Here is a 15,744-nt window from a genome sequence, read left to right on the forward strand (position 1 = left end):
AGTATTTTCCTGTTGAATTTGGAAATATTTCATGGCCACCCAGATCGTCTTTTTTAAACATTTCAAACCAAACACTTGTGTTGATCCCACCAGCAAGATGTTACCAAGCTAAGGCCAGATTTAAGGCATGATTATATTGTATGGTGGCAACTCAAGTATTTATGCTTGAAGTTAAATATGAATAATTAAAAACACATAATTGTAGTATATAACTTGATGGAAACCAGAGTGTGCGGTGTCAAATTCTAACACAATACAAAATGTTCCCACACCCCGGCTCTCTGCTGTGAGAACAGTTCTGCTCTGTGAATGCAACCCTGCTGTTTGCATCAGGGCTAAATGTTTGCCATCAGCATAAACCACTGGTGCAGATTAGTTGCATATGGATATAATTCACAGGAGATGTCATTTTACTGCTGGAGCCCAGATTTGCCGTGTTGGGAGTCCCATTTCTCTGAATGCTGTCCCTCTAATGTTTGTTACTGTATTCTCTTTGTGTTCCGTTGTTTTTTTTAAAGTTTTAATCGTCTGATTCAAATTACGGGCTTTTTGTGATCCATTAAAGTTTTTTATGGGCAGCTTCAGGACAGGGCTGTGTGTGCATTCACCAATAAATAAACACAGGTGGTTAGAATTAGTGTTTTTCCATTCAGGCCTCATAGTTAGGAAGTTACAAATTCAAGTGTTTCAGAGAGCCTCTTCTTAAGACAGGATTAACTGTCCTTGACCTCAGACCAACTTCAAGATCAACATATATCCCGTCCAAGAAATCAGACCCTTACAGATCCACCAATAAATACCTAAAACGTATCCTGGCCATCAGTGCATGTTGTTTTAATTAGTTGTTTTCTACCTTTGAAGGAGCAGTGAAGGCCCTGCAGGCCCAGTTCCTGATAGTCCAGATGTGCAGGAATTTTCTGGAAGAAGGTGGAGGGGACTGTGACAGGGACATTACTGGGGCTGTATAGCAACACCTGGACACGTGAAGTCAAGGAAGACAAACCCAAGTCAGATGCCTGAACCATCTCCTTACCTTCGTCACTCTTACACTCTTTTCGTCATTACTCAAAGCTCATGACGCAATCAGTAAATCGATATCTGTAAACATGGCAGTAAAGTACAGCCTCTACTTTACTGCTGGCATAGCACCAATCTGCCTCTCGATCTCACAGTCCATCTGAAGCTGCCAGTAAACCTCGTCCTTCCCCCCCACAACTGTCCCATGTCAGTTTGTTTGACCATTTCTGGAACTTTCCAAAACAGACTATCAAACATTCACAAACATTTGAGTTTACAGGCTTTTAACTTCTCTCTTGTTCTCTTTTTTTATTTGTTACACAACTACACACAACAGAACACTTTTTCACGGTAACAACCAAGTACAACACTGTGAATGTCTTCAAGCAGAAACTGTCTTACAATGTGTGCTATAATCTTTCAATTTAAACGACGCCATATCCGCCCCGACAACTTTTCACTGCACATTCCATTGTGGCCGTTTGACACAAGTAATGACATATTTGAAATCTGATGTGGTCAGTTCTGTCTGAGCAAGGCCGGCCCTTACCCTCACAAGTTACCAAGACCCCACAATTTAACTTTTTAACTTCCTCTCTTGGAGGATAAGCTCAGCCCCAGTCCGAAGGGAGCCATCCACAGTTTTCCAGCTGTGTCCCATGACTACAGACTTAAAGGTGTTGACCCTCAGCTCTGCTTTCATACTCAGCTGGAAACCACATCACGGTCTCATGTGAGCTGGACCACGTCCTCTGCAATGCAGAGGCCAAAACAAAAAACATGACAACGCAAATCAGCTTTCTCACACATGGTGTAAAAATGATCCTTCTTTTGATCTATTTTTGACAAACTTTACTGAAGATTCCTTCAGGAAATTCCTGTCAGGTCAAATTAAGACTGAAATTAAACATTCAGGGAAGCAACAGAGAGGCAGCCACAACAGAAACTCCCAACAATCAGCAACATCTTGAGATTCTTTCCACGAAAATCAGCAAAGGATATTTGTATGTGAGTAAGCTGTGTTGACAGATGGGGGTACTGCAGCACGCAAGGACTCATGAGAGTGACAAGCTGGACGCTGAGATCCCCAAACAGGCCCTGATCCATGGCTTCAGGTGGGATACTGAGTGGTATCTGACCTCCACAGACAGGGTGACCTCCCCAACACCAGCATCCTTTCTTCACACACTGAGGAGGCCTTTAAACCAAAGGAGAGAGAATCACTTTTAGTAAACAACAGTGAACGAACCCACCCCCACCCCCAAAACAGAAACATTATTTTAATAAATCATTATGATCATTTTTACCTGTTGGTTTTATTAGTTTTTATATTAGAAGTAAGAAACATTTGTCCACACAAGCATCTAGACAAGTAAATAATATGAAAAACACAATAACTAACTGTGAACTACAAGTGACATCCAACTTCACTGATGATTGGTCAGCCCATGCAACTTTCTTTTTCATCTTCACCCTACAACAAGAAAATATTAGCCCGTCATAGAAACAAACACAGTGGGAGGTTTAACTAAAGTAGCAAGCTATTCTGTGCGTTATAATGTTGTAAGCCTGGACTTAGCCCTTAGCGACGGTGTATTCAACTCTTATATCGCTGCAGTTTTTGTGTGTGATGTAAATCTGTTGTATCATGTTAAAGGAGGAAACTTGCTAGATTTCCCAGAAACGCTTTATCATACCTAAAGTCACGCAGGAGGGTCTGCTGACCGAGTTCAAATTTGAGGTGGATTTTGATCTGTGAAAAAAAAAAACAGTCACACGTTTGCTACCTACTTTGGAAGAGTACTCTAAATACTACACATCAGTGGGAAACAGATCCTACCCCTGCATTAGCCAAACTGAAGGTGTGTAGGAACTCTTCTACACGAGCACACCACTCTGGACTGAAATGACTTGCATCTTTCATCTGTGCAGTGCAAAATATAGAAAGAAATGAATGTCACTCACATACTTACATTTATCATTAATCGCATTAAAATTAAGTATATCAATATCAGTTAGACATTTGGGTATATTTGCTCCTATTTTGAAAACCAGTTACCCTGGTACATTTTTCTGACACACCGTGATGTAACTATTGTGCTTAAAAGTTAAACAGATTCTCTGGTTCCAATCGTGCCTTCATTATATAGGCCAATAAAATGCTAGTGAATGATCACTGTCGTTTGTACCTGGAAAGATAGGAGAAATCTTAAGGAGCCGTACAGTTCAGTGAAGGTACACAGCTCCTCAGGGTCAGGCTGGGGACATGACCACGCACAGGGAAACATACTCTCCTTCAAATCTGTGAGGAATAATGCAGGACGAGGTGGTGTAGTGTAACATGAAGCTGATGATGTATTTATATATCAGTTGTGTGTACATACATACCAGGCTGAAGTGCTTCCATTTTAATTCCTGCACACCAGAGACCAGCAGCTGCAACTGCACCACAAATGTGAACACTAATTTGTGCTTCATGTCATGTCAAGTTTTCTTCCACTCTTCATTTTGTTTTGTACATTTATCAAGTACATGCTGAAATAAGGACACATAAATGTGTACTCTTGCCCCAAAATGGTCATTTAATCATGTATTTTTCTGTATGGTGAGTGTTTTCTCTTTTTGACAGTTTTTTCATTAGATTTCTCTATAATTAAGTGTTTACTATAAATCAGTTTCTTTATATGTAAGAGATTTTTTACAGTAATGTTGTTTTATTTATATGTGGATGGTAAATATTCATGTAAGGTTGCTATTGGACTAATGTTTGAAGTTAGCAATGGTTATATACTGTGACACAGCATTAGACACTGCTATTGCAACAGTTTTCTGTTTTGAAATTTTTTTTAAATCCAGTCCTCGGTGGATTTTAAGTTTGCGGTCGGTTATTAGTAAGAAGTAAGATATGTCTTTATACTGGCAGGAGAATTAATCAGTGACAACTCACTGTATCAGTATTTTAAGTCCCTTTTTCAAATTTGAAATGGTTATTTACCAACATTTTTACACACATTAAAGTAATGATCATATAATGTGTAGCTGTTTGTCAGAATGACTTCCCGTTTATTAAACACTTTTGGTTCTAATAGGAGTAGCTCATCCCGACGAAGCGGCTCAGACTGTAACATGGTAAAGTGTTGAGTCTTACCGGTGCAGTTCAAACTTTGAACAGAAGCTCCCGTGTCAGTCCACAGAAGTACCAAAAGCCCTCCTGTAGCCTTTAAGCCATGCTGTTTGTGCTTTCTCAAACACATAAGCAACCGCAACACCTGAAACAACAACTTTATAAAGCCAATACAGACTCCTAGCTTAGCATGCTAAAGCTAGCATAAAAGTTGTAACATATGCTGATAAGAGTCGAATTTTGTTTGACCACTGTCCATTTTTAGAAAAAGTTAAAAGCAGAGAATAACACTGAAATAATGGTTAAATGCGTATAAACGTTGTCATTCTGGCTAGAAATATCCAAACTGAAACAATTACCTGCTGTATTTCTCTGGCCATCTTCGGAAAATTAACAATTGGACTGGCATGTGCGCGCGCGCTACATTGGCGTTTAGATTGGCACGCGCGCGGTGTATCACTAGGCACAGTTTTCCTGCTAAATAATCAAAACCTTTCTACATCCCATGTCATAGCTGACATCGCTGTAAAGTATGTGTAATCACTGGTAATACCTTACAAGTGGGATGAGGAAAATATACACTTCATACACGCATACATTCATGGGTCACTTTTAAAATGTTTGTAATGTGTATTTTTTAAATTTGTAATCATGTATGAGAATGCAACTTAAGTATGTGCCCTATTTAATGATGATTTGTACTGACCTTTTAGTAGAAAAGCCTAACCAGGGACAGGGGTTGCAAATTAGCCTTTGCTAGAACCCTATATGCAGTACATATGTCTCATGTTACTGTAACCTGTCACAATGTCTTTGATTGTCCCTGACAAATAAACTAATAAATAATTAAATAAAGGTTATCTCTAAATCAATTTGAAATTTGAACAATTTACATTTATTCGACCTTTGTAATTATGCATCTGAAAACAGGCCCATAGCCATGTATTTAGAAATACAGAGATAATGACTCCAGATTCAACAAGTCCAGTTTAATCAAATTGATAACTTGTGTCTTATCAGAAAGTCCTTCTTTATACTTTGATTTATATAATAATTAATTTTTATATAATTTATTTTTAATTCTTCCAATATATTATAGCATTGCCTAATTGCTAAGTGTACTGAATCGATGCTTCACCATATGTATGTAATCACAGAAAATAAACTTATTGTCATGTCTTTAAAGTGTCAGCAGACATGTTCAGATAATACCCACAAACACATGTAAAGCTGAGTAGATAACATAATTCAAGTTTCTTTATTTAAGCATGTTAAAAACAATGATACAGCCTATGAAAACAAAACAATATCACAAGATAAAAAACACAAAAATGTTTCTCTATTTTGTCTGTCTAGATTTCACAATTGTCATTTGTATAAATATAGATGAGGCTTTGTCTTCAACATGACTCAATTTCCCTCTTTGGCAGACCACTCCTTGTATCCTCCTTTATAATTACGTGCACTGAAACAGAAGACAGAGGTACACGTTTTAGAGCAAAAGAAAAAGTAACATTGATATACAGTCAAAGCTCGTTTTGTTGAGGAAATTGTTCTATAGGCATATGACAAATCTTAAAACATTAAAGGCTATCAATGTAGGAATCTAAGGCTACATGTTTTAAGGGCTGTACTTGTGTATTATATATGGTAACCAATAACTTATTTACTTCACGTATCCGAGGTCCTGGGCCTTGTCTGTGGCCCTTCCCCCTCGCATTCCCATCTGGCAGTGAAACACCAGCTCAGGGGCATCCAACGGTGGCTTGGTTACTCCGTACTTGGCCTTGAATTCTTCTGGCTCCATTGCAAAAGCAGCCTCTACTGAATCAACTGAAAGTTCAAACAGAGGACGAGAAGGAGGCAGAAAAATTACTTTATCAAATAAATTATAAATAAACACTTACATCTAATGCAATACATTCAGAACCTGCAAAATAACAGATTTCAATACACTGATGCGTTTACAGCATGTATAACACCATTGAGAACTTAGGTCATAATGTGTTTAATACATGTTAACACTGTGGGAAAAGGGGATCATTTAGTGATCAGTATGTGATGATTCAATTTTGGTTTTATTTTGGCTAGATTTAAATAAATTCAGTAGAAGCTCACCATGGATGTGGATGGACCCTGGAATATGTCCTTTATCCACTTCCTCTTTGGTTCGGACATCCACCAAAAGAAGATTCTGGCTCTTTCCCAGAAGCGCTTTCAGATTCTCATAGGAGATTTCCGCATTGCCTGAAAATGATAAGATAAGGCATGGTTGAATTCTCCCATAAAATTGCACCATTCAGATTTTCAAACACAGGTTGGGCTTCAAGTAATAAAACAGCCTGACACAATATTTTATTACCATTATAGCCTACTAAACATGCCTTTCAAACAAAACCGACTACTGTTGTACACTGAGGTACAAGAGTGGGCATACCTGTGATTATCAGGGACAAACAACAGGGGAAATATGTATCATTTATTAAGCTTTGTGATACAATCCACATTAAACACAATGTTTTCGTTTCTGTTATTATAAAATTCCAGTGTCTCCACGTTTGGCCAAATGCATACAGTTACAGCTGGTGCCACAGCATTATGGGATGTTATGTTATACACACTTTGAATTTGAGGGAAAAGAAAGCACCAGGATTACATCAGAAACTGATGATATTGAATTAAGGGAGGAAATCAGACAGAACTGGTTTCACCTCATTATTTATACATATTTGTGTGTGAAAATGAGAATAGGTTTCATGCTCCCACTCGTCTCTGATGTAACAGGTAACATGATGCAAACACTTACACGCCATATTTGCTTCACAACAGGCTGCCATTCCCTGAGGATACAGGTAGGTGAGGATACTCCACCCTTATTGTCTGCTGAGTCATTCTGAATCATTACGCCATGCATATTAAGAAAGCAAAAATTGAATATTTTGACAAAAGTATGTTTTTCCAACAAAATATGCATTTGTAGGTGAAACTTGTTATACTATTTGAGGTAGTTGGCGTAAACAAATAACTGAGGACCTAGCTTCTGTTACTGCAACTTTACTTGTGTAAGTTGTAGGAAATGTTAAGTGACGCAGTTAACTTGACATGTGTTGTTAGCTAACTATTAAGCCGAGCCTAGAAATTTCCTGAACGTATCGGACGTCATTCATACAATTCGGACAGTTGGCAGTGATCTCAATGATACCTGTTTCATTCAGTGAAGTGATAACAGACTCACCTGTGCTGGCCATCCTGGATGTAAAAAGCTTTAGGCATGAACGGTAGTTCCGTACGTTAAAAACAAGCATCTTCTTCCGCATATCTTTAAAGACAAATTATTGGATGAGATGCAGGCAGAAGGCGGGACTAAGCTTGATGAACTTCAGCCGTTAGCCAATCAAAATCCATATCCTGCTAATGGTATGTTTTGGGGACCTTCAAAATAAAAGTTGAGAATATAAAGTTATAGTTTCTTAAATATCAGATGGAGGATTCAGAACCTATAGTGAAAGTAGTAACTCAATGAAAACAAAATGTATTAAAGCAACATATACTGTATTCAAAAGACCACGCAAAGTATTACTAGCGATATATACTAGTTTAAAAAATGAAAGTACTCAATATTTATATGGCCCCTTTCAGAGTGTCATGTCATTTGATATATTAGTGTTCATAAATATGATATATATTTTTTGTCTGTTTGTAAAATCTTCATATTTAAAGAATAAATGAAAGCTCTAAAGTTTATGGAAAAATAGAACCATATTTCCCTGTAGTGGAGTATAATTCTAATGTAACATGGAATATAAATACTTAAGTAAAGAAAAACTATCTTTATTTTGTTATAAAAATAAAGGTTGTTGTTACTGAATACGTATTAATTTTTTTTATTTTCAAAACTTTTAACAAGAGCACAAAGATGGATAGAGTTGATAAAGAGAGGAGAAATCACCAAATCAGATGCTTAAATAATGAAATAATGAACACAAGAAGTCAGTGAATGGTTTGATAAGGGTTTCTAGGATGGATTATATGCTGTGCCCCCCACAGTCTCCAAATGTCAACCAAAATCATCATCTGTTAGACATTTTTGTGCAGCTGTTGTTCAGTCCCTTGAGTAAGCTAAATTTAACTACTTCCCTCGGAACATAATAGCTGTTTTCATGGCTTGTGGTGGCCCTACAACAAATTAAGACACAATAGGTTGATTTTGTTTTCTTAAATTATCACTCTGCTGCTGTGTGTTCAAGAAATTGATCCTCTGCACAATTGAACCCAGACATTTAACACAGTTTTTATTAAAATAAGTTTTAGTTTATTACAAATGTTCAGGTCAGTATGTAAATCATAAACAAATCATATATTTACAATCAAATCCAGCAATGATACAACAAAAACAGACACTATATTAAATGTACAAAGGTAAATTTGCCAGCAAATAAACCTTGAGTTCATACCACAAAGTAACAGAAGTACCTATTTGTTAGTGTTATTCCATGAATGCCACTCTTCTTGATCCCATTATGTTTAAATAGCCCTTGAAACGGGAGTGTAAACAGCTTCTGAATACTAAAATCAGTCATAAAACCAGCATAGATTTGGTTTTGTTCGTGATTACACCATAATGCTGTTCCTGTCTCGAGGCCCGTTGAGATCCTGTCTCAGCAGGTCTGTTCAGTGTGACTGTGATGGATTGTCTTTGCTTAGGATCACAGGGTTCCCTCTGTGCTGTAAGAAGGGTTTCCTAGTCCATCAGTGGAGTCTCCCTTTGCCTTTTTATGCATGTGATACTTCCAGATGATCACAGCTGCAATAATGAGAATTAAAAGGAGGGCGACTCCTCCTCCTATGACCCCGGCTAACATTTTATATTCCGGAGAATCAGGACGGTTGAATCGCTCACAGGAGAAATCTGAGGGGCTGCTTATTCCTGCGCTGTTCACCGCCTCTACACACACCTTAGTCCCAACCTCCACAGATCTGATCACACCTCTGCGGGAAACTTCCTTAAACTTCAGGGCGTCTCCTTCACTTCCCTCAATCACCACCCTGTACTCAGACACCACAGAAGATGGGGCACACCACAGGACCTCTATCTTCCCACTGTCAGCCCCTGCACTGATTTGCTGCAGCACTTTGATGCGAGGTGCATGAGGAGGCTCATCAGACCTACTGACCCCAGGACAGAGGCACAAAGTCTTCTCCGCAAGACTTTGACATGGATCCTGATTCTCCAAGCAGGGGTCGTACTGGCAGGGCTGCGGCGGTTCGTGCTGGAGGAGGGTGGTCCTCTTGGAGGACACTACATCAGGAGGAGAGCTGATGCTGTCGGTGTAGTCGGCATCTTCATAGTAATCTGGACCGAAGGCGGTAATTTTGATGCGATGATGAGTGACGGGAGGGGAAGCAGAGGCCGCGTGAGTGAAGAGGTGGGAGTGGAGGAGCGGGGAGGTGGTCAGAAAAAGGAGAAGAGCTGTCAGGTTCCTGCACAGTGACGCCATATCTATCGGAAGAAATGACAAATGATAAGAAGCCAGAAATAGATCACAAACACTGTTAATTGTAGGCTTATCCATTCAGCATAAGTCTGGAAATAGGCTCTTCATTGGTCATTGTTTCTCTATTAAACACTATACCAGGAGGCCAATCATAACAAGGAATTACAAGTAGAATAAAGGAACTAAAATCAAGAAGCTGAAGTCATTGTTGTGGTTGATATGTCAAAACACATGAAACAAAATACAGAACTTGGTTACACAAGACACAAGTGTGGCTACAAAACAAGGATTCCACAGTGTTACTGAGGATAAGAGATAATGATAGGATTTTTTAATCTCCCTTTTGACATGTGACAAAAAGGTTTGTTAAGACAAACTTAATTTCTAAGCTTGCTGTCAAGGATGTTGTTTTACTAAAGTTTATGGCTCGGAAATGCCATTGTTTATTACCAAATATTTGCGGTTCTGGTTTCCATCCTCTGCTTTAGATAAATAAATGCTGAGTGCTGCAAGAGAAAATACAACTATTGGGGTGACCCCATCAGCACTTTCATTGTCTCCTGGCACAAAGCCAGATGAGGTCTGTGGGAACCACACAACTGTATCAAAGTACAAATGGTTTCAGTTTATGCTCTCTGGTCAAGTTTACCACAAACATAATACTTTTAAGGTTTCTCATGCTGTTAAATGCTTCTGTCTGGTGTTTGAATCTGGTTTCCCCACATCACCATAGCTATAAACATCAACCTCAAAGTACAGAAAGAAAATTGTTCTACGTTACCTGTTTGTTGGTGATAGAAAATTCAAGTCTTAGTCCCTCTTCTGCTCTTGTTCCCACTCTGTCTGCTGTGAATGTGTGCTCCCTCTGTTCTCACCGTCTTAAGTTGTTTCCCTCAGAGTCTCTCCTCCTCCTCGACACCCCCTCATTTTCTCCCCTCAGTGCCTCTCCCGCCCTTTTCTCTCTTTCATGCCTTTCTCCTCCTTCTGTCTTTTTTCACGTCTCGCCTCCTTTACTTTCTTGGTCTTTTTTTTTTTAAACTTTATTTCTTTGCGTGGAATTTTTTCTGTGAATGTGTCGGGAATGGGTGTAGTGGGGGGAGACGCACAGTGTGCCCGTGTGCTGCTCGGCATTTTAATTTGCTGAGCAGCATCAGCAGGCATGCATGTGCTTGTTGCAGTATGTGTTTGTGTAACCCGAAGGTGTAGCTGCCTGTTTTTGATTACTTCTTTAGGAGCTAAACTTCCTGCACACTCTGCAGGTGTTGTTGTTGAAATAAACAGCACACAAGGTCAAATCAGTGCGTGTTTATGTGTGCCTTTGAGAGCGGGGGGTCAAGAATGCATGCATGTGTGTTTATTATGGACCCCCCCTCCTAACTCTTGTGGCCCCCATTGTGACAGGCTTGAGGGGAACGATAAATTCTTTCTCCATTCTGGTCCTTTTATGGGGTGAAGCTGGCAAAGTAGGCGAGTTCTTTCTTTTTCAAAGTGCCCGTGTTGTTCAGAACAGAGGAAAGTACCATGGAAGAGGCCTCTTCCTTTGTCTAACTTCAAAACTCAAAGAAATTACTCGTCCCGCATCACTAAAACCCTGATGGTTCCTTTTAAATTGGAGTTGAAACAGTGTCTAGTCTATGATGTGCAAATAAAAGTTTCTCACCAACATTAAAATCATAAAGCAAACAACATTAGATTGGGGTTGTGAGAGTGTGAACTTGCATGTACAAATCAACTTTATATGTTCATATGAAGGCGACATGTTTTAATAACATGTTCAAAAGATACAGAAATCGAATTATTAGGAGATAAATAAACACAGAAGAACTTAAACGTACGGCAACATAAATTACACAGCAGGAAGTGGAGTACAGATTTATACTGTTTCTATACAAACTTTTATGTACTTAGTCAGGAAGAAATGAGGTTCAGAGTCATGTAAAGTGTTTGTAGAGTTGTCTCCTTGTATACATATTCGTACAGATTAAGATTGAATGGGTCAGAAAAGCTAAACAACACCAAAACATAGATTTTGACCCACTTAACTTTAGTGTAGCTTTTAAACATACTAATCCATCAACTACCTCAAACGCTAAATGAATGCACAAGTGCAGCGGATGTTTGTTATGTTGCAACAATTACGCTGTGCATTCTTTCTTATTGTGTCTAACCCTATGTGACTGCTTAGAGGGAGTGCTGGTGAGTCATGGGTGAAGAAATTACAAGTCCTCTGTTACAAGGTAATTGTAAAGTTTGTTCTTCATTAGGGAGGATCTGGGCGGACTTTGGAAAAGGACGTGCCCAGGGTGAAAAACTGTTATAAAATTTGTTCAATACGTATTGCTCCTTGTATTCATATACGCAAAGGCTAAGTTGCATCGAAAAGGCAAGATGACGCACACATTTCAGTGGACTAAATGGAGAAGTACACTGGAATTTTTATTTGATCATACTACATAAGGCTGATATCACTCCCCTATTTCCGATGATAGGGGATCATAGTTCCCAGGAATTTCTAAATAGTGTTCATATACCCGTATGTTTTCTGTTGGCGGGTCGGTCCAACATCTGAGACTTCTTCCCAGACTGAAACTATTAAACTGATTACAGTTGGTTTGGTATACACGTTCATTATCCCCTGAGGATGAAGCCCACTAACTTTAGAAATCCCCAGACTTTTCCTTAAACACCCCCATGAGGTCTACTGCTTTGGATTCTTACTGAAATACCTCATCAACTATTGATTTGACTGCTATGAAATTTGGAACCGTTATCCATGGTGCCCTGAGGATGAATCCTAATTGTGTCTGTAATACATTGACTATTAACCTAATGCCACCAGCAGGTCAAAGTTTTTATTCATCAACTATTTCAACATCTACAAAGTGGGACTGATAAAATTCTTGTATGTTGTCAACTATTGGACGAATGACATGTAGTTTTTTTTGTCCTTTTGCCTTTTTCATAGGACAGTAAGGGAAGACAGTCAAGTGGGGAGGAGAGCGGGGACGACATGCACCAAAGGGCAGCGAGTCAGGGTCGAAACAACAGCCGATGTGTCGGGGATTTGTCTCTGCATGGGCTACCTGCTCCACCGATTGAGCTAAACTGCACCTCATGATTGACATATAATTTAAGGCAGAATTGTATCTCCCTTGAGGACAAACAACCCTAAGCAATCTACTGACTTTATATCTAGCTCCATCATTAGCATAAAATGTTTAGTTTGTCCATATTTTGGTTTTAAAATACCTGAAAACTAAAGACATTCCCATTAGCATTAGCTGAGCTTTGTTTCAGTGCTTATTAGCAAAATGTTAGCCAGCTAACACAGCTACTATAAAGAACACAGTGATTTATAAAACATTGTATCAGGTATACGTTAGCATGTTAGCATCCTCATCAAGAGCATGTTGACAAGCTGATGCTAACATGTAGCTCAAAGCAGCTGTGTGCGAGGTACATCTTCATAGAGCTGCTAGCATGGCTGTACTTAAATCTGTTTTTTGCCGTGTTCCATTCCATAAAAGCCTGATAATAAGTGATTGTAGGTCTTAACTATGTATTTATAATAAGTTAAAATGCTACACGCCTTGGTGAAAAATTCTGAGATGCACATGTTCTCCGTCTCTCTTCAGGTCTACCCTCATTTCTGCAGTTTTCCACTTGTAAGCTTCAGGTTGTTTTAACTGCATTAGACAACCATCTCAACACCCCCATCTGCCCCTCCTAACCACAGAGCCGGGAGCTGATAAGTTTCTCCAACCTGCCCGGAACTGGGTGGTACAGGTTGCTGTGACTTATCACAAGTCTGAATGATTCATGTCAACATTCATTCCTGAGCCACACAATCCCTTTCCAGAAACATTGAGGTCCAAGTATTTACTTATTAAAGGCAGACTTTCTCACATTTCCAGCACAGTATTAGCCTAGTTAGACTGTATTTAATTGTCCAAGTGAATGCCGTCATTTTTCTCCATAAAGCTCATTAAGTTGTAAGCTGTGTTCCACTGTGTTGCACTCACACTTAACTGTTGGAGTACCGGGAGATCTAATTAGGTTTTAAAGAAGTGTGTCAGTGTTTTCGTGAATGAGTGGGTGATCACAGAATTTGTCTGTGACCAATAAACATCGTATGTGGTTTCCCTTTAAGATGTTTCAATATTCGGAACGAGCCCAGGGTTACATTCTGTCTGTATTAGTGAGCTCTGATGACTAACTCTCACACTGGTGTAGGATTACATCAGAAAACAAAAGGGTTTATCTCTTGTTCAAATAAGGGAAGATGATGAGAATATTTTTAAATGATGACCACAAATTTTTATGTATTTTTTGGCTCTAAGTATGACATCCTTATCACTTATCATCAGTAAGAAAAACAACAGAACTCTTGGCATATGTGTGTGGCCTATGATTTGCAGAGCTGCTGTGACTAATAGGCCACTCTTTGTTTAGTCGCACTCATGATCATGAACAGGCTGGTAAAGCCCTGATGAATTTCTGCATTCAAGTGAAACCAAGCTCAGACAGGAGGCAGACACATACAGTCACTGCGCTCAGATTGTACCACTGATATTGCTGTTTTGTCTTCTTTGAGTAAAGCTGAAGACAGTGAGCACAGTTCTCTAGTTATCTTCAAAGTGGGCGACATCATCAAGAAGACAGTCTTCACTGTATATAATTTTCCACTGCGAGTGACAGGCTGAGGTTTTATACACACCGAAGTTCCTAGGCCCCCGAGAAACGAAGGCAGCCACTGAGAGTGAGTCATACTGCACTACTTGAGATAATGACTCCCCGCTAGTGCATTTTCTCTCTCCCACCACCGCAGCGTGTTTGAGCATGCCGCTGAGCATGTGCCAGACAACCTGCACGTACCGCCACCAACATCACTTGATTGTAGATACCACAAGTTCTAGAGAAATTCAACAAACGTATATGTCTTAACTCCAACAAATAACAGTCATTTCAGGCCAGAAATTCCTCCTAAAAAAAACTTTAGTTTCACATTGACTCTCTCAGCTAGACTTCATCTTTCAGCGTTACACTTATCATAGTGTTTAAGAAATGTGTGGGCCTCTCACAGATGCGCGTTCCCTCTCCTGCCCACACCTCTCTGAGGAGTTGAAGTATTCCAAATTAAACAGGAAGCACTACCATTGGCTGTATCCCCCTGACCTGTGACCCCCACTTCATTCAAAAGGAATCCCAGGGCAGTCTCAAAACCCGACTCTGTGAAGTTGTGTGAAATGCTATTTTTAGTTAAAAAACACTGTGGAGCCAGAGTGGGCTATGCGATTTATGCTGTTCCTCGAGGGGATAATCTGAAACAGGCCTGTGATGATGAAGCAGCTCCATCGGATGATGATGATGCTTTGCATTCCTACCTCCACTTCAAATTTGTGGGATTTCTAAATGATGTTGAACATGTAGAGTGGGCTGGTAAACAGAGACATCCTTCAGTTCAGTTCAGTTAAAATCCAACCAGCTGAAGTGAACCTCCAGCAGTGTTGAGGGATATTAAGTTTAGTTTAGGTGATGAAAGGTGCTCATTCCTTTTTAATCTATTCAACCACCTTAGACAAGATTCATTTTGACCGCACTATGTGGCTGTCACCACATTCACATGGCCGGCTTTTTTTCCTCTGACACCACACTCATGGTGGCAAGCTTAAATGCAGTTATCGAAAGGCTAATGTTGTACTGCTGTGTTACAGTTTGGAATTTGTATAATGTAGGGAAACTGACAAATCCCTCAGGTTGAGTTAAGTGACCAAAACTACAGTTATGGTTTCATCGTAAACTTGATTACATCCAGGATTAACTAAATGTCCACACTGCAGCTGGTTTCTGGTGGTTAATATCTCACCTGTTCTATGTTTGATGAAGAGATACTCTGAATTGTTTTGTAACTTCTCTATAAGTGTTGTAATTTTGGTGAGTTAAATATTAAATTAGAGTGACTCTTTAAACAGTAACAATTAGTTAAAGTAAAATAGCAGCTGTTGCACCAATGACTGATTAACTGTGGCCCCAACTTGACGAAAAAGAAACTGTATCACTTGAAGCCACTTAACAGGCCTTACTTTCCTGCGGATGTTTTACCTCTCA

General features: G+C 39.4%; 2 protein-coding genes across 2 annotated transcripts; both read right to left on the reverse strand.

The window, feature by feature from the left end:
* Positions 1–5,372: 5,372 nt before the first annotated feature.
* On the reverse strand, positions 5,373–7,455 carry LOC138598610 (thiosulfate:glutathione sulfurtransferase-like). The gene is made up of 4 exons (XM_069670424.1): positions 7,377–7,455; positions 6,260–6,388; positions 5,812–5,974; positions 5,373–5,606 (listed from the first exon to the last, which is right to left on the reverse strand). The coding sequence occupies exons 1-4, from the start codon at positions 7,444–7,446 to the stop codon at positions 5,552–5,554; spliced, it is 417 nt and encodes a 138-aa protein (XP_069526525.1). The 5' UTR covers positions 7,447–7,455; the 3' UTR covers positions 5,373–5,551.
* Positions 7,456–8,116: 661 nt separating this feature from the next.
* LOC138598307 (LRRN4 C-terminal-like protein) lies at positions 8,117–10,552 on the reverse strand. Its single transcript, XM_069670069.1, has 2 exons — positions 10,418–10,552; positions 8,117–9,641 (listed from the first exon to the last, which is right to left on the reverse strand). Exon 2 carries the CDS (start codon positions 9,637–9,639, stop codon positions 8,848–8,850), a length of 792 nt encoding a protein of 263 aa, XP_069526170.1. The 5' UTR covers positions 9,640–9,641; positions 10,418–10,552; the 3' UTR covers positions 8,117–8,847.
* Positions 10,553–15,744: the final 5,192 nt, after the last annotated feature.

Source organism: Semicossyphus pulcher, unplaced genomic scaffold (assembly GCF_022749685.1).
Source record: "Semicossyphus pulcher isolate SPU_LCO1_2020_fin unplaced genomic scaffold, fSemPul1.0.p SCAF_2, whole genome shotgun sequence".
NCBI lineage: Eukaryota > Metazoa > Chordata > Actinopteri > Labriformes > Labridae > Semicossyphus > Semicossyphus pulcher.